The sequence below is a fragment of the Carcharodon carcharias genome, chromosome 13, assembly GCF_017639515.1.
Source record: "Carcharodon carcharias isolate sCarCar2 chromosome 13, sCarCar2.pri, whole genome shotgun sequence".
Classification (NCBI taxonomy): Eukaryota; Metazoa; Chordata; class Chondrichthyes; order Lamniformes; family Lamnidae; genus Carcharodon; species Carcharodon carcharias.
In genome coordinates this window covers 2,092,766-2,112,088 of record NC_054479.1, presented here as the reverse complement: position 1 = coordinate 2,112,088, position 19,323 = coordinate 2,092,766, and the positions used below count along the sequence as shown (strand labels likewise).

At 44.2% G+C, this 19,323-nt stretch overlaps 1 protein-coding gene across 1 annotated transcript in view; it reads left to right on the top strand.

The window, feature by feature from the left end:
• kmt5aa (lysine methyltransferase 5Aa) overlaps positions 1-17,446 on the top strand; it is a 40,751-nt gene extending 23,305 nt beyond the window's left edge. The window contains exons 3-8 of the mRNA XM_041202791.1: positions 5,635-5,794; positions 7,449-7,692; positions 9,068-9,155; positions 9,332-9,391; positions 9,788-9,978; positions 16,644-17,446. Coding sequence (XP_041058725.1) covers positions 5,635-5,794; positions 7,449-7,692; positions 9,068-9,155; positions 9,332-9,391; positions 9,788-9,978; positions 16,644-16,854 — 954 coding nt within the window. The 3' untranslated portion in view covers positions 16,855-17,446. The remainder of the gene's footprint in view (positions 1-5,634; positions 5,795-7,448; positions 7,693-9,067; positions 9,156-9,331; positions 9,392-9,787; positions 9,979-16,643) is intronic.
• The last annotated feature ends 1,877 nt before the right edge of the window (positions 17,447-19,323 follow it).

Genomic DNA, 19,323 nt, shown 5'->3' with positions numbered 1-19,323 from the left:
GGGGGGGTGGGTGTGTGTGTGGGTGGGTGGGGGGGTGTGTGTGTGTGTGGGTGGGTGGGGGGGTGTGTGTGTGTGTGGGTGGGGGGGGGGTGGGTGTGTGTGGGTGTGGGGGGGGGGGGGGTGTGTGGTTGTGGGGGGGGGGGGGGGGCGTGTGTGTGTGGGTGGGGGGGGGTGGGTGTGTGTGTGGGTGGGGGGGGGTGGGTGTGTGTGTGGGTGGGGGGGGGTGGGTGTGTGTGTGGGTGGGGGGGGGTGGGTGTGTGTGTGGGTGGGGGGGGGTGGGTGTGTGTGTGGGTGGGGGGGGGTGGGTGTGTGTGTGGGTGGGGGGGGGTGGGTGTGTGTGTGGGTGGGGGGGGGTGGGTGTGTGTGTGGGTGGGGGGGGGTGGGTGTGTGGGTGTGTGGGGTGGGGATAGTGGGTGTGTGGGTGGGTGGGGGGGGGATGGTGGGTGTGTGGGGTGGGGATGGTGGGTGTGTGGGTGTGTGGGGTGGGGATGGTGGGTGTGTGGGTGTGTGGGGGGGGTGTGGGGGAGGTCGGGGGGGGTGTGTGGGTGGGTGGGGGGGGTGGGTTTACACGTTGACATTTGTCTTCTAAACTTGCATCTTATGTTTAAAACGTTTTTAGGGGTCAATTAATAAACCATAAGTAAAACAACCAGCGTTAGAAGCGTAATAAATATAACCACCTTTGAGACAACTGAGTTGACTTCGTAAAATTAATTTTAGCAAAACGTAGATTTAATTCTCTAGATATTTGCCTCCATCATTTAAGCCCAAAAAACATCATTGTTGTCTGTGGGTGAGGTTGGCATTGATTGCCCAGCTCTGCCCAGCTGTGGTTGCCCCCCGAGGAGGAGGGGAGGGCAGGGGGGTGGTTGCCCCCCGAGGAGGAGGGGAGGGCATGGGGCTGGTTGCCCCCCGATGGGGGTAGGTGGTTGCCCCCCGAGGAGAGGGGTGAGCACATTCCGGTACCACTGCCTGTGTGGCACTGCAGCTGAGCCACTGCCAGGCTGCGGCTCCTTCATTGGTGTCTGGGGAAATGCCCTGGGCGTGGGATGAACTTGCCCTCTTGGTGCTCTAGCTCCTTCTCTCGAGGGACCCCTCTCTATCAGTGTGCTGTGCTCTTCGTCACAGCTCCTCAGTCTCCGTCTCCACCTCCACCTCTCTCAGCCCCTGAGTTTGAGCGATGTCCCAAATAAGTGATTTTCATGGATAAACTGCAGAATGTGAGGTTTAACTCCCCCACCACCCCCCCCAGAAAAACTGCTTAATTATTCTGGGGACTCATGTTATAAAACTAGTTACATTTTTAATCTTTTTCCACTGACTATTTATGAATGAAATTGTGAAGATCCTTAAAAGCTGCAGCAATAAGCAGCTGCAGTAAATATAAATGGGTACACGTGGCTTTAAATTCATCTAATGACTGATGCTTTTACTTATTTCCTGGTGCAAGTAACGTACTTGTATTTTGATAAATTATTGTAGTCAATTTTTGGTTTGATGATTGGCATTTGTACAGTTTACAAAGACCATATTTTTAATTAAAGAAATTCTGAAATTTGAACTGATAAATTGATAGCTTTCCAGTTGTGAAGTTAGGATATATTTGAGATGCTTTACATGCAGGTGTTTTAGCTCAATAGGGTGGTGACCATAAGACATAGGAGCAGAAATTAGGCCATTCGGCCCATCGCGTCTGTCCCGCCTTCTCCCCGTAACCTTTGAACCCCTTACCAATCAAGAACCTATCTATCTCGGTCTTAAATACACTCAATGACCTGGCCTCCACAGCCTTCTGTGGCATTGAATTCCATAGATTCACCACTCTCTGGCTAAAGAAGTTTCTCCTCATCTCTGTCTTAAAAGGTCTTCCCTTTACTCTCAGGCTGTGCCCTTTGGTCCTAGTCTCTCCTACTAATGGAAACATCTTCCCCCACCCCCGTCCACTCTATCCAGGCCTTTCAATATTCTGTAAGTTTCAATCAGATCCCCCCTCATCCTTCTAAACTCCATCAAATATAGACCCAGAGTCCTCAAACGTTCCTCATATGTTAAGCCTTTCATTCCTGGGATCGTTCTCGTGAACCTCCTCTGGGCCCTCTCCAGGGTCCTTCCTGAGATAAGGGCCCCAAAATTGCTCACAATATTCTAAATGTGGTCTTACCAGAGCCTTATAAAGCCTCAGCAGCACATCCCTGCTTTTATATTCTAGTCCTCTTGAAATAAATGCCAACATTGCATTTGCCTTCCTAACAACCGACTCAATCTGCAAGTTAACCTTAAGAGAATCCTGGACTAGGACTCCCAAGTCCCTTTGCACTCCAGATTTCTGAATTCTCTCCCCATTTAGAAAATAGTCTATGCCTCTATTCTTCCTACCAAAGTGCATGACCTCACAATTCCCCACGTTGTATTCCATCTGCCACTTCTTTGCCCATTCTCCTAACCTGTCCAAATCCTTCTGCAGCCTCCCCGCTTCCTCAATACTACCTGTCCCTCCACCTATTTTTGTATCATCTGCAAACTTAGCCAGGATGCTCTCAGTTCCTTCATCTAGATCATTAATGTATAAAGTGAAAAGTTGTGGTCCCAACACTGACCCCTGTTGAACTCCACTAGTCACCGGCCGCCATCATGAGAAGGGCCCCCTTATCCCCATTCTCTGCCTCCTGCCAGACAGCCAATCTTCTATCCATGCTAGTACCTTGCCTCTAACACCATGGGCTCTTATCTTACTGAGCAGCCTCCTGTGCGGCACCTTGTCAAAGGCCTTCTGGTAGTCCAATTAGATAACATCCATTGGTTCTCCGTTGTCTAACCTACATGCTACCTCCTCAAAGAATTCTAACAGATTTGTCAGGCATGACCTCCCCTTGATGAAACCATGCTGACTTTGCTCTATTTTACCATGCACTTCCAAGTATTCTGAAATCTCATCCTTAATAATGGACTCTTAAAATCTTACCAACGATTGAGGTCAGGCTAATCGGCCTGTAATTTCCCATCTTTTGCCTCACTCCCTTCTTAAACAGGGGGGTTACATTAGTGATTTTCCAGTCCTCCGGGATCCTCCCTGACTCCAGTGATTCCTGAAAGATCACCACTAACGCCTCCACTATCTCTTCAGCTATCTCTTTCAGAACTCTGGAGTGTAATCCATCTGGACCAGGTGATTTATCCACCTTCAAACCTTTCAGTTTTCCTAGCACCTTCTCCTTGGTATTGGCCACCATACTCACCTCTGCCCCCGACTCTCTTGAACTTTGGGGATGTTACTCGTGTCTTCCACCGTGAAGACTGACGCAAAGTACCTATCCAGTTCCTCCGCTATTTTTGTTCCCCACTACTACTTCTCCAGCATCATTTTCCAGTGGCCCAATGTCCACTTTTGCCTCTCTTACCCTTTTATATATCTAAAAAAAACTCTTGCAATCTTCTTTTATATTACTGGCTAGTTTACCCTCATATTTAATCTTCTCCCTCCTTTTTTCTTTTTTACTTGTCCTCTGTTGGTTTTTGTAGGCTTCCCAATCCCCTGGTTTCCCACTGCTCTTCGCCACATTGTATGCTTTCTCTTTAGCTTTTATGCTGTCCCTGACTCCCCTTGTCAACCATGGTTGCCTCATCCTCCCTTTAGTATGCTTCTTCTTCCTAGGGATGAATTTTTGCTGTGTCTCCCAAATTACTCCCAGAAACTCCTGCCATTGTTGTTCCACTGTCTTTCCTGCTAGGCTCATCTCCCAGTAAATTCTGGCCAGCTCCTCCCTCATGCCTCTGTAGTTGCCTTTATTCAACTGTAATACCATTACATCTGATTCCAGCTTTTTCCTCTCAAATTGCAGGGTAAATTCTATCATAATATGGTCACTTCCTCCTAAGGGTTCCTTTACCTTAAGCTCCCCTATCAAATCCGCCTCATTACACATCACTAAATCTAGAATTGCCTGTTCCCTAGTGGGCCCCACCACAAGCTGCTCCAAAAAGCCATCTCGTAGACATTGCACAAATTCCTTTTCTTGGGATCCACTACCAACCTGATTTTCCCAGTCTACCTGCATATTGAAATCCCCCATGATCACTGTAACCCCTTTTTTACACTCCTTTTCTATCTCCTGGTGTATCTTGTGCCCCACATCCTGACTACTGTTCGGAGGTGTGTACATAACTCCCATTATGTTTTTTTGACCTTTTGCAGTTCCTCAACTCTACCCACACAGATTCTGCATCATCTGACCCTATGTCATTTCTTGCTATCGATTTAATTTCATTTCTTACTAACAAAGCAACCCCACCCCCTCTGCCAACCTGCCTATCTTTTCGATAGGATGTATATCCTTGAATATTTAGCTCCCAGTCCTGATCCCCTTGCAGCCATGTCTCCGTGATGCCCACCACATCATACCTGCCAATTTCAGTCTGCGCCACAAGCTCATTTACCTTATTTCGTATACTGCGTCCATTCAGATACAACACCTTCAGTCCTGTATTTCCCGTCCCCTTTCTCATTGTCGTCTTTTTATCTGATGTGCTTGAAGTTAGATTCCTAGCCCTTTCCAGACACTCTTCTATTTTGTGTTCTGGAGACTTTAATAGCCTCTCCTGAACTCTCCTTTCTTTTCAGTTTTTTCATAATTTTCCATGAAGTTGAATCCACCCCCCCCTTACGCTAACCTGCTGCTTTGTTTCCCAATAGTCATACTTCTTGGAGTTTTACCTTCCCTCCCCCCCAACTTTCTAGTTTAAAGTCCTGTTGCCCACCTTATTTACCCTTTTCGCTAGAACATTGATCCCAGATTGGTTCAGATGGAGACCGTCCCAACGGTACAGATCCCTCCTTTGTAACGTCATCCCTTGTATTGCACTCTGCACAGAAGCTCCAATATCCATAATCCTGCAACTGGCTTTCCACTGAGATTAACTCCAATTCCACTGACCACAGGGAAAATCTTTAGTATCGCACTTTAGTGTTGATGATAGAGTAGTTACTATAAACACTCAGCTAGGTTAATGGTCCATGGTGGTCATTCAGAGTTTGTAGGTGTTACTTGAAACCTGAAATTTAATTGTAGCTTTATACTCGTCCCCTTTTTTACCTTTATGCTTGAGAAGCAATAGCAAACATCAATGTTTTATGTTGAAATGACATTGTTGTTAAGCGTTGTGCTGTTGACTTCTGTCTGATTGGATATCTGTGATGTGCCTTGAGAAGTTTTTTTCTACTGATAGTTCATGGTGCAGAACTTTCTGCTTCATTCTGGGCTTCAAAAATTATAAATGCTCACTTAAATTAAATACTCTAAGATGTTGATGTTTTTAAAGTGGGAAGACCTAGCTAACTGTACAATGTGTTAACTTTGTTCTACTCCAGTAACCAGTTGTTTACATGCAGCAGTGCCAGTTGTTGCTGACTGTGTCTAATGTTATAAGTAATATCTAATTGATTGAGATGGTCATTTTGACCTAACTGGGCATTTATCTTATTACTATTTACAAAATTCTATTCTGTTTGTCTACATTAAAACATTCCACGAGTAATTCATTAGCTGTGAAACGCTTTGGAACAACTTGTGAACACAAAATATGCTGTACAAACAAGTTCCTTCCCTTTCTTCCTAAACAATGTATATGTTTCACCAGGAGAATGTGCATGTAAAATCAAAGGTTCATCATCGTTTGAGCTCTGCAAAAACCCCTACTCCTCGTGCCCCATTACAAGATGAAAACTCTGCTTCAAATAAACAAATGAAGTTCCAAGTGAAATGTACTGTCAAACGTGAAATGCAGAAAGAGGAAGGAGGTATGCGAGGTTAACAGCTGCAGATGTTTCAGGAGCACTTCTGTTAAGAAAGCAAACAGTTTCAGTTTCAGTAGGCTTCTATTTTTGCTTAGTGTATCGTTATAATGGTTGGTGCAGGACGTTAAACACAGTGTTGCTTCGTAGGGTAAGATTGTACATATGCTATATAATTACAGAAATGCATTGTACATCGGGATCCAGATAATCCTTAAGGCCAGAATATTTGTGTCGGTGCGAGGTGTTAACAAAATGCAAATGTAATTATTTGCTGGTTTATTTTGAGTTGAATGGCTTACATTTTTGCCTGCTACATGCTATGCTGTAATGGTGCATTAATAGTGGCCTGAGTCTGGTTGCTGAGCACAGCTTCAAGTAAGGCCTACTATGTGCATGCTGCATGGCTTAAACTGCAATCCTCTTGTATAGCAGGAAGCTCCAGTTAAAATTCAAACACCCAGTGCCTAAGTTCTACCCATTTAAATAAATCTATTCCAATTACATTTTAGCAGTGCTTTTAAGAACAAAGAGCTCAGCAGCATTTTTAAATTCAGTCTGGCACTTGTCAAACCAAAGAGAAACACAGGAACAGGAGGAGGCCATTCAGCCCTCCAGCCTGATCTGTCAATGAATTAGATCATCGCTGACCTGTATCCTCTGAGTTGGTTTACTTGTGATCCTTAATCACTTGATACCTTTACCTAACAATCTTCACTATTAACATATTGAAAATTTTAATCATGCCCAGCAGCCCCCATCCCCTCACTTTATGTGAAGAAATGCTTTCTGAAATCACCCCTGAACAGCCTTGCTCCAATTTTACATTTCTGCCCCTTGTTTTGGACCCTGCCCTCATTATACAGTATTCCTTTTATCATTTTAAAGAGCTCAGTTAATGGATTTTTTTTTAACCCTCGGAGTTGGGTTGGCTTTGTCTCCTGTTATGCTGTAACATTGTGCCTCAAGGAAGTGGAACAGCTCTGCAGTAGTGCCAAACAGCAGTATGCATCATGCAGTCCTCAGCCTTATAAAGCACTTCACTCAAATGTCCAACTGTGTTCCTTAATGCAAATGTGAGATTTGAGAGGTTTGTTGGTCAGATTTCCAGCTGATTAACTGCCCAGCTAGGCATGGAATTATTTATTCCAACCAGACTCCATTAGTCAATGATGTAGAAGCAAGTGGAGCAGTGATTCATGCCGCAATCTGTTCTGGAGGAGGGGCTCAAGTTAGCCTTTGAATAACAATTGAGACTAGTGTGGTTCCATTTCCAACATGTTGAAGCCACAAATCAGGATTATTCTATTTCAAGATATATTAATTATATCAAATCATGCAACTGGGAAGACCACTCAGCATACCATGCCTGTGCTGGCTCCATGGAAGAGCTATTCAACTAGTTCCACATCTGGTTCTTAACCCATAGTCCTGCAAGATTTTACTTTTTCAAGTATTTATCCAATTTCCTTTTTAGTTATTGTTGATTGTCTTTTTATTTCCCATTTTATTGCTGGTCTTGATGAGAGATTTGGACATCTTCGTTTCATGGAGACAGAAACATAAGGCTGGTTACTGTGTGAGCAGAATGGCTTTTTTGAGTTAATTCTTTATTTTTAATAATTTAGGCTTATAATTTTCAAATCTGTTATACCTGCAGATGAACAAAACGGTTGTGTGTTTGATGCTGACAGTTCCACTAAGTCCAGTAAGGAGTTGAACAGTGAAAGAAATGCGGCTATTGAGGAAGGAGCAGAGACTGCAGCAACTGTCACACCCACTGGCTGTGAGACTGCTATAAAGGATGAGCCTACTGCTCAGCTTTCTGTGGGCAAGAATGGCACTAAAACAAATGCAAAACCTGTTCAGCGGAAAGGTAAAGGGAAGTCTCCAAAACGCACAGGGTAAGTTAAACACTTCATAATGACTTTGTTAATCACCTGCATTTGAGCTTTTCCCCCTATAGCAAAGGCTATTGCCTCTAGTTTCAATAGCATAGGGAATGAGAAACTGTTTCCAGTGATGATAATCACAGGATATAGGGAATGAGAAACTGTTTCCAGTGATGATAATCACAGGATATAGGGAATGAGGAACTGTTTCCAGTGATGATAATCACAGGATATAGGGAATGAGGAACTGTTTCCAGTGATGATAATCACAGGATATAGGGAATGAGGAACTGTTTCCAGTGATGATAATCACAGGATATAGGGAATGAGGAACTGTTTCCAGTGATGATAATCACAGGATATAGGGAATGAGGAACTGTTTCCAGTGATGATAATCACAGGATATAGGGAATGAGGAACTGTTTCCAGTGATGATAATCACAGGATATAGGGAATGAGGAACTGTTTCCAGTGATGATAATCACAGGATATAGGGAATGAGGAACTGTTTCCAGTGATGATAATCACAGGATATAGGGAATGAGGAACTGTTTCCAGTGATGATAATCACAGGATATGGATTTAAGATCATGGGAGGTGGGGAGAGGTTTTTTTTTTACTCAGCAAATTGTGATCTGCAGTGCGCTGCCTGGAAGCGTGGTGGTTGCAGATTCAATAGTAACGTCAAAAAGAGAATAGTATAAATGCTTTTTTTAAAAAAAATATAGGAATAATTTGCAAGGCTGTGGGGAACAAGCAGGGAATTGGGATTACTGGACAGCTTTATCAAAGGGCCAGCAGCATATGCATGATAGGGTGAAGGCCTCCTATGCTGTGTAATTTTGTATTTCTGTCAAATCCCTAATATTTATTTTAGATCAGATGGCTCTGGGCAGCAGGCAACGCCTTGCCTCCAGACCACTGGCTGTGCTCTTTCGGACGGCTGGTCAAGAATAAATGTTGCAACCTTGGCAGCACTTCGTTTAGGGACACACAGGAGCCTCTGTGCTCCAGGTCATGTGAACTGAACAGAGCGAGGGTTTGGAGTTCCAACACCTTCACCCTCCCCGCCCCTTGACTTGATTATGTTGGTACAGCAGCAACGGCATCATCCCCTGAGGTGCGCTTGTTTTCTAATTGAGCAATTGTATAAGCTGTGGGGAGGGAGGAGGCAATTTCCACAAAAGGTATTGCCCAAACGTTTGAAGTACCTGGGTGGGATCTTATTGCTGGTGTGTTTGCCTCAGCTGAGCCATGTGCTGGGATAGGGAAGTAACTCCCGTTCAGTCATTTAGGAGATGAATGGAGGTGAATCTTTCTGGCTTTCATTCTGCAAATTCTGTGCTGCTTCTGACTGTTTTGTTCTCTTTTATCCCGTCTCCATCAGTGTGAAAAACTCAACAGGACAGAATCGTAAGGTCACTGATTATTATCCTGTTCGCAGAAGTTACAGGAAGTGTGAAGGGCAGCTGAAGGTAAATATTTATTAACAACCCTTGGTCTTAATTTAAAGTCACATGAGTCACTCTCCATACTGCCTGGTGCTGCTGGGATGGGTGGTTGACTTGAAACCATTACTGTACAATGCACAGACTGACACTGGAAATTCCAAAGACCCATCGACTGGATCTGTTTTTTATTCTCCCAATAGTCAGAAGAAAAGAAAATAATCGATGATCTGATTCGCAATGGGAAGGAAGAAGGAATGAAGGTAACATTGAAATATGGAAAGTGTGACATGAAAAGTTGACTTGCCTGGAGGTCTGGATGGTTCAGTGGGTTTGCCAAAGTCATGACTTCAAAGCCAGCCCAGGCTGGTAGGATGTTGCCATGTGTGAACTGTAAGGTTATGTTGTGAAAGTAACTTGACCAGTGGTCCAGTGCATAGTGGATTTGGGCCTGCATTAAGCTGGCACTAATTGGCATTCTAGGACACCTATGGCTTAGGAGATGGCCAATGTACGTCTGATTTCCCCCTCCCCATTTACCTGTATCATGTTTTTCCTGTATTAGTGCTTGAGGCTGAAACATTGTCCATCGTCTCACCTGTGGCTAGTCAGTGACTCTTGGACAAGCCCTCTTCTAACTGTTGCCTTCATTCTCACAGGTTGGTATAATTGATGGAAAAGGTCGTGGTGTGATGGCCACAAAACCTTTTCAACGTGGAGAGTTTGTGGTGGAATACAATGGAGACCTCATTGAATTTACAGATGCAAAGAGTCGAGAGGCGAAGTACGCACAAGATCCTTCCACTGGCTGCTACATGTACTACTTTCAATACCTCAGTAAAAATTACTGGTGAGTCCTCCTCCTGTTCTCCTTCCCTTCTGTTAGGCTACACTTGCTGAATTCACCATCAGTATTGACTAGTTATATAATAATTTTGACCTGGATTTTCATGAGAGTAGTGGAGACTTTGGGGACCATCCAGAATGGCAGGCAAGACCCTGGTGCCAAAGTCCTGCCCCATTTCCACCAGGTTCTATTTTCGCCACAGGTGGGAGGGGCAATGGGGTGGGTGGGCGGGATGTGACTCCTACATGTGGGTAACCCAGAACTCGGCACTGAGTTCAAACAGACCCCGTTTTCACTGGAGCGAGGGCCTCGTCCTGCAGTAAGGGGAGTTACAAACCTTTAGAGAGATTGTAAATGCTCTGAAAGGCAGCTAAGGTCTATAGAACTTACAAGTTATCAATTGATTTAAAGGGTCAACCCTTTTTTAAAAAAACTGACAGCCTGTGTCTGGGAGTTGGGGGGGAAAAAACTTCTGCAATTTCAATAGCTGGTGACATAACCCTAAGTTGCTATCATTATAGCATTATTGATGCTTGGCTGCTTTCAACAATGTTTTTATTCATTCATGGGATGTGGGCTTTGCTGGCTGGGCCAGCATTTATTGCCCATCCCTAGTTGCCCTTGAGAGGATGGTGATGAGCTGCCTCCTTTAACTGCTGCAGTCCATGTGGTGTTGGGAAGGGAGTTCCAGGATTTTGACACAGCGACAAGGAAGGAACGGTGATATATTTCCAAGTCAGGATGGTGAGAGTTCCCATCTTTCTGCTGCTGTTGTCCTTCTAGAGGGTAGTGGTCGTGGGTTTCAGATGTGCTGTTGGAGGAGGCTTGGTGAATTCCTGCAGTGCATCTTGTAGCTGGTGTACACTGCTATTGTGTGTTGGTGGTGGAGGGAGCGAATGTTTGTGGATGTGGTGCCAATCAAGCAGGCTGCTTTGTCCTGGATGGTGCCAAGCTTATTGAGTGTTGTGGGAGCTGCACTCATCCAGGCAAGTGGGGAGTATTCCACCACACTCCTTACTTGTGCCTTGTAGATGGTGGACAGGCTTTGAGGAGTCAGGAGGTGAGTTACTTGCCACAAGATTCCTAGCCTCTGACCTGCTCTTGTAGCCACCAGTTCAGTTTCTGGTCGATGGTAACCCCCAGGATAGTGATAATGGGGGATTCAGTGATGGTAATGCCATTGAATGTCAAGGGGTGATGGTTAAATTCTCTCTCTTGTTGGAGATGGTCATTGCTTGGCACTTGTGTGCCACATATGTTATTTGTCAGCCCAAGCCTGGATGTTGTCTGGGTCTTGTTGCATTTGGATATGGACTGCATCAGTATCTGAGGTATCGTGAATGGTGCTGAACGTTGTGCAATCATCAGCGAACATCCCCACTTCTGACCGTATGATGGAAGGTAGGTCATTGATGAAGCAGCTGAAGATGGTTGGACTGAGGACGCAACCCTGAGGAACTCCTGCAGTGATGTCCTGGAACTGAGATGACTGACCTCCAACAACCATAACCATCTTCCTTTGTGCTAGGTATGACTCCAACCAGTGGGGAGTTTTCCCCCCATTCCCATTGACTCCAGTTTTGCTAGTGCTCTTTGATGCCACACTCCGGTCAAATGTGGCCTTGATGTAAGGGCAGTCACTCAACTCACCTCGGGAGTTCAGCTCTTTTGTCCATGTTTGAACCAAGATTATAATGAGGTCAGGAGCTGAGTGGCCCTGGCGGAAACCCAAACTGGGTGTCAGTGAGTTGCTTAGCATGTGCCGTTTAATAGAGCACTTTTGATGGCCCCTTCCATTACTTTTTGATAATCGAGAGTAGATTGACAGGGCAGAAATTGGCCTGGTTGGATTTGTCCTGCTTTTTGTGTACAAGGTATACCTGGGCAATTTTCCACATTGCCTGGTAGATGCCAGTGTTGTAGCTGTACTGGAACAGCTTGGCTAGGGGTGTGGCAAGTTTTGGAGCACAAATCTTCAGTACTATTGCCGGAATATTGTCAGGGCCCATAGCCTTTGCAGTATCCAGTGTCTTTAGCTGTTTATTGATGTCTTGCGGAGTGCATCAAATTGGCTAAAGTGATGATATCTGTGATGCTGGGGAGCTCCAGAGAAGGCCAAGATGGATCATCCACTCGGCATTTCTGGTTGAAGATTATAGCAAATGCTTCAGCTTTATCTTTTGCCCTGATGTGCTGTGCTCCCCCATTATGAGGATGGGTATATTTGTGGAGTTACCTCCTCTACTGAGTTGTTTAATTGTTCACCAGTCATGACTGGATATGGCAGGACTGCAGAGCTTAGATCTAATCTGTTGGTTGTGGGATCGCTTAGCTTTGTCTATCACTTGCTGCTTATGCTATTTGGCACGCAAGTAGTCCTGTGTTGTAGCTTCACCAGGTTGACACCTTATTTTTAGGTATGCCTGGTGCTGCTCCTGGTATGCCCTTCTGCAGTCTTCATTGAACCAGGGTTGATCCCCTAGTTTGATGGTAATGGTAGAGTGGGGGATATGCTGGGCCATGAGGTTACAGATTGTGGTTGAGTACAATTCTGTTGCTGCTGATGGCCCACAGCACCTCATGGATGCCCAGTCTTGAGTTGCTGGATCTGTTCAGAATCTATCCTATTTAGCACGGTGGTGGTGCCACACAACACGATGGAGGGTATGCTCAATTTGAAGGCAGGACTTCGTCTCCACAACAACTCTGCAATGGTCACTCCTACCGAGACTCTTGGAGCGATGCATCTGAGGCAGGCAGGTTGGAGAGGTTGAGGTCAAGTATGTTGTACCCTCACCCCTGCTACAGACCCAGCCTAGCAGCTACTGAGCTACTGCTGGTGATGAACGTTGAAGTCCCCCAGTAGAGTACCTTATGTGTTCTTGCCACCCTCATTGCTTCCTCCAAGTATGTTCAACACGGAGGAGCACTGATTCATCAGCTGTGGGAGTGTGGTACGTGGTGATCAGCAGGAGGTTATCTTGCCCATGTTTGACCTGATACCATGAGACTTCATGGGGTCTGGAGTTGAGGACTCCCAGGGCAACTTCCTCCCGACTGTATACCACTGTGCTGGGTCTGTCCTGCTGGTGAGATAAGACACAACCAGGGATGGTGATGGTGGTGTCTGGAATATTATCTGTAAGGTATGATTCCATGAGGATGACTGTCAGGCTGTTGCTTGAGTAGTCTGTGAGACAGCTATCCCAATTTTGGCACTAGCCCCCCAGATGTTAGTAAGGAGGACTTTGCATGGTCGACAGGGCTGAGATTGCCATTGTCCTTTCCAACGCCTAGGTCGATGATGGGTGTGATGGGTGGTCCCTCCAGTTTCATTCCTTTCTTGAGATTTCGTAGCGGTTTGATGCAACTGAGTGGCTTGCTCATACATTTCGGAGGGAAGTTAAGAGTCAAGCACATTGCTGTGGGTCTGGAGTCACATGTAGACCAGGTAAGGACAGCAGTTTTCCTTCTCTGAAGGACTTTAGTGAACCAGATGGGTTTTTACAACAGTTGACTGTGGTTTCATGGTCATCATCAGACTTTTAATTCTGGAATTTTTTTTCATTGAATTCAAATTCCACCATCTACCGTGGTGGCATTTGAACCCAGCATAACTCTGGGTTTCTGGATTATGCCATGGCCAGCACTATGCCATCGCCTCCCCCAAACCTGCCATTACCACAGTGGGGGTGGGGTTGTAAATTCATAGTTTGTCTCTTTGTGGGACTATGAATACAAGTGTTTGTTTTATAAAGTACTTAGGATCTAAACGTATTAAATGGGCTTTTGTAAATGGGAGGGATTTTTATATATAGTGAAGCCTGTAATAAATGTTTAGAACTTTATTTTATTTCATCTCAGCATGGCTCCTAAGGTCTTTGGTGGGTACTGGGTGAGATGTCATTGAGGGTGTAAGGGCAAAGGTGAGTGCAGGGGGCATGAGTTGGCACTAAGCTGGCATAGGGGCTATAAGGGTCCTAATTTTTAAGAAAACAACCAAGACCAAGTGCTAGAGAAAAGAGGTTGGCCTCCTAAATAGCCCACCTCAGCAGTCTCAGTGACTGCCTCTGATCTGCGTCCTGGGGCAGTGGGCCCAACTCCATTGCATCCATTTAGGACACTTATTTCCCAAGGTGGGTGCAGCGAGCTTGGGAAATTTCCTAACTCCAGCTACCTGACTCAGGACCAAAAATCCAGGCCCTTGAATCTGCATGCACTTCCTGTTAATTTTGCCATTCTAAATTCTGCTGTCCCTTAATCGAGTTTGCCTATTTAAACTTTCCTCACTGTAATCACTCCCTCCTGCCTGCGCTGTTCACTTTATGTATTTGTTCTGTCCTCAAACTTGTTGTCGCTGTTATTTTAAACTTTATTATTGGGCGATTGTAGGACAAGGCAGTAAAAGTTAAAATTCCCATTCCTCCCTGTATGTAGTACCACAGGAGATCAGCTAGTATATTATGAACATTTTAAACTTTGAACATTGCAGCACATCATTGCTGACCCCACATCCCAACTTTGGCCTTGACTATGACTAACAATATTTTATCCTCCATTACATGGACAGAAGTAGATTTTAAAGACAATTAGTTCTATTGCTTTCAGTAAAGCAGAAAATACTAGGAACTCAGTAGGTCAGTCAGCCTCTGTTACAAGAGAAACAGTTCATGTTTCAGATCAAGGACATTTTTATATTTGTTCACAGAATGAGTATCACTGGCAAGGCCAACACTCGTTGCCCATTCTTAATTACCTTTGAAGGTGGTGGTGAGCCTCCTTGAACCGCTGCAGTCCATGTGGTGTTGGTACACCCAGAGTGCTGTTAGGAAGGGAGTTCCAGGATTTTGACCCAGTGACAGTGAAGGAACGGTGCTATAGTTTCAAGTCAGGATGGTGTGAGACTTGGAGGGGAACTTTCAGGTGATGGTGTTCCCAAGCACCTGGTGCCATTGTCATTCTAGGTGGGTGCAGTTGTATGTTTGGAAGGTGCTGTCAGAGGAGGCTTGGCAAACTGCTATAGTGCATCACCTGCTGCATGTCTCCAGCATTTTCCATTTATTTCTGATTTCCAGCATCCACAATATCTAGCTTTGTTTGCTTCTATTGTTTTAAGCTTCACTTTCAATGATCAGAAATGCAAAGGCACTTTAATGAGTGTGCTCTATACAATGGAGTGAATGCATGTACAATGTGGAGTAGTGACAGGATTACAGGTGTATCATGTGAGCTGGCACCTAGGGGGGAGGTGGTGGCATAGTTGTATTGTCACTGGACTAGTATTCCAGAGACCTAGGGCAATGTTCTGGGGACCTGGATTTGAATATCTCCATGGCAGATGGTGAAATTTGAATCAGTAAAAATCTGATGGTGACCACGAAACCATTGCCGATTAGTGAACCAGGTGGGCTTTTATGATACAAAAACAGAAAATGCTAGAAAAATTCAGCAGGTCTAACAGCAACTGTGGAGAAGAAAAAAAAAGCTAACATTTCAAGTCTGTATAACTCCTCTTCAGAGCTCTGAAGAAGAATCGTACAGACTTGAAACGTTAATTGTTTTTTTTCTCTACAGATGCTGTTAGACCTCCTGAGTTTTTCCAGCATTTTCTGTTTTTGTTTCAGATTTCCAGCATCTGCAGTATTTTGCTTTTATCTTGGGTTTTTATGATGTCCTTTAGGGAAGGAAATCTGCTGTCCTTACCTGATCTGGCCTAAAAGCCCTCCGAATAACGGATGGGCAATAAATGCTAGCCTAGCCAGTGACGTCCACATCCCATGAATGAATTTTTAAAAGTACAGCATAATTCTCTCAGACACAGCTGGTCATCATTGAACTCAGGCTGGATCAGAACTGCAAATAGCTGACTGGAAAACCTTAATCCTGCTGTGTGAACAACTAGTGGAGTTGTTAAAATATTTTTCACAACATCATCTGTTTCAAAAGAAGCATGAACGAAGGTTTATCTGATCTTCTCTTCCAGAAGCAGTGTGTTTCTTAAGATGAATCCACACTCTCTGGCAATGAAGATGGAAAGGGCTCTCTCTATACATGCAATAGTTTTATTGGCAGATTTTATATTCCCAGCTTTCACTGGGTTTCAGTGCTGTGTGAAGTATGGTTCACAAAGTATTTCCGCTTGAGAGTGATCAATGGAGACTTTTATCAGAACACTAATTTTCTTAGCTCTCTTTATTTAAGATGTAGAACGTGTAGTTTCTTTTAAATATAAGAAATAGGAGCAGGAGCAATGCCACTTTAACCTTCTTTCATCTCTATCGAGGAGTTACCTTGAGACTACAGCTCAAATTGCTGGGAATCTTGCAGTATTCAGATTTTTGTCCAGAATTCATTCATTTGAATAGCTTACTTGCTTTACCCAGATAGTGGGTTAAAATGTGGATCTTGCTACCATATGGAGTTAGCCAAGGTATGGATGCATTCAGGGGGAACCTAGACAAATGCATAAGGAAGAAAACAGGAAAAGAATATCCTGATAGCGCAAAATGTATAGGGTGTGAGGAGGTTTGTGCATAAACCACTTGGGCTGAATAGCCTGTTTCTGTGCTAGATATTCTATGTAACTGTTGTGCCCTGGTATCCTGCTGTTTGTAACCTTTTGAGGATTTTTTTTCTAAATATTATTAGTTTAAATTTTTTTTTTTTAGTGTGGATGCAACGAAGGAAACCACACGTCTCGGTCGCCTGATCAATCACAGCAAGAACGGGAACTGTCAAACTAAGTTACATAACGTTGATGGGAAGCCTCACCTTATACTTGTTGCCTCTCGGGACATTGCAAAGGGCGAGGAGCTGCTTTATGATTATGGAGACAGAAGCAAAGCATCAATTGCTGCACATCCCTGGCTGAAACAGTGAGCCAAATTTCAAAGTTTTAAAAGAGCATAACTATTTAAAGTATTTGGTTTGTTGCTTGCTCTGATTTGTGATGCAGCACTTAATCAAGATCGCCAAAAGAGACAACTGGATTCTACGAGCACTGCTGAGGAGGTGATCTGGCATCTTTAAAACTTTTATATCTTAATGCTTTTGTATATTTTGTACACTAGTGTGCTTTCGGAGCTTGCAGTCATGAGGCAGGTTGTGTTTTTTATATAAACTATTCAAGAATGTCCAGCTGTTGTACAGTATTAGTAACCTAGGTCTGCTTTGTGCTCTGAATCATAAATCTACTTTTGCCTATTTAAGAGATCAAATGGTATCATTTATCAAGTAATGAACCATTTTTAGCCCCCACATTCTGGATAATGAATTTGGTGTCACTTCCAACTGGAAGCTGCAATTGGACGTTACAGAATACGAAGTATGAACATTTATTTGCATTAGCTTGGAATCAATTTTAAAGCAGGGCTTCACATCATATGCCTGTGCGTCTGTTGTAAACAGCTATTTAAAGTTCGTATACAGAAGCTTCATGTTGAAGAATATTTAAATAAACTCTGTGACTTAATTGCATTGCAGGAGTGTTTTTTTAATTACTGGTGATTTGAGTGTGTAGATGGAGTGTTCAACACCTCTCCTAGAGACTCTTTGTTTGAATATACTTCAGTGAGATACTGGTCTCCTTCAGCCCACTGTAATGAGCCAGTGCTGAATAATCGTAATCCAGTTCTCGGTACAAAAGAATGGAATGGCTGCACAAATCTGCCATCTTGCACAATAGGAAAGGATGGATTGTTACTTGGCTTGCTGCATTGTTCCAGTGAAGCCCAACGCAAACTGGAGGAACAACACCTCATCTTCCGACTAGGGACTTTACAGCCTTCCGGACTGAATATTGAATTCAACAACTTTCGGTCGTGAGCTCCCTCCCCCATCCCCACCCCCTTTCTGTTACCCCCTTCTTTTTTTTCCAATAAATTATAAAGATTTTCCTTTTCCCACCTATTTCCATTATTTTAAAAAAAACCCACTAGAGCTATACCTTGAGTGCCCTACCATCCATTCTTAATTAGCACATTCGTTTAGATAATATCACCAACTTTAACTTTAACACCTATGTGTTCTATTGTACTATTGTCGTTGACATCTTTTGATGATCTGCTTCTATCACTGCTTGTTTGTCCCTACAACCACAACCCCCCCCTCCACCTCTTTGTTTCTCTATCTCTCCGCCCCCCACACACACACCTTAAACCAGCTTATATTTCAGCTCTTTCCTGGACTCGAACTCCAGTTCTGTCGAAGGGTCATGAGGACTCGAAACGTCAACTCTTTTCTTCACCGCCGATGCTGCCAGACCTGCTGAGTTTTTCCAGGTAATTCTGTTTTTGTTTTGGATTGTTACTGGTCTGTTTATAGCCTGATTGACCAGCATAGAAACTGCTTCACTGCCTCGAAAGGAACCATGCTATTTGATGTAAGTTAAGCACAACAACTAATCAGGATGTGGCCTGTTATGATCCATTCCATCCATACCTGTACACACGTGCTTCACAGTGTTAGCGGTGTGTGGATTCACTCGGCTCATTGTGGTGCTGATGGGCCATCATCTTGCAACATTTGCAGTTCGGAGGTTGACAGGGCAATTAGTAGTACTGAAATCGCATAGAGGGGCAGACCAGGCAAGGACATTGTAACTGGATCACCAGCTTTATGGACACTGACCAATGCTGCTTTTTGTTTTACTTCTAAATCTTTGTCACTAAAGTGAGTCTTGCCATTGAAATTTAATTAAAGATTTTCATGTTCCTGACAATTCTCAAGTGCAGGTGTGTTGCCTTTCTTTCAACACCTGTGAACACTATCATCTAGAAGGACAAGGGCAGCAGATGCATGGGAACACCACCACCTGAAAGTTCCCCTCCAAGTCACTCATCATCCTGACTTGGAGCTACATTGCTGTTCCTTCACTGTCACTGGATCAAAATCTGAAGCTCCCTTCCTAACGGCACTGTGGATGTACCTATACTACATGGATTGCAGCGATTCAAGAAGGCAACTTACCACCACTTAAGGGCAAGTGGGTTTGGGCAATAAATGCTGACCTAGCCAGCAACACCCACATCCCATGAATTGTAAGGAACGTATCTTTTTAATTTCTGTTGGGCAGTGGATTAGAATTACAATGGCTGCAGTTTAAAGGATATGTCCACTGGAACAGAATGAGACATATATACAATGTTGCAGTCCTAGAACAGTGTGTGCTATGAAAGACAGGATGGTGCCAGAAAGGAGTCCTGGACCAAGGGAGCTGCCTGACAACAGCATTTTAATTGGCTCCTGACCAGGTTTTTGTGTGAAAGCAGTGGAGCAGAAAGATTCTGGCCTGCAAAGAGAAAACATCTAATATCGCTCTTCCTCTGATATCTATAACCTGCCCTCTGA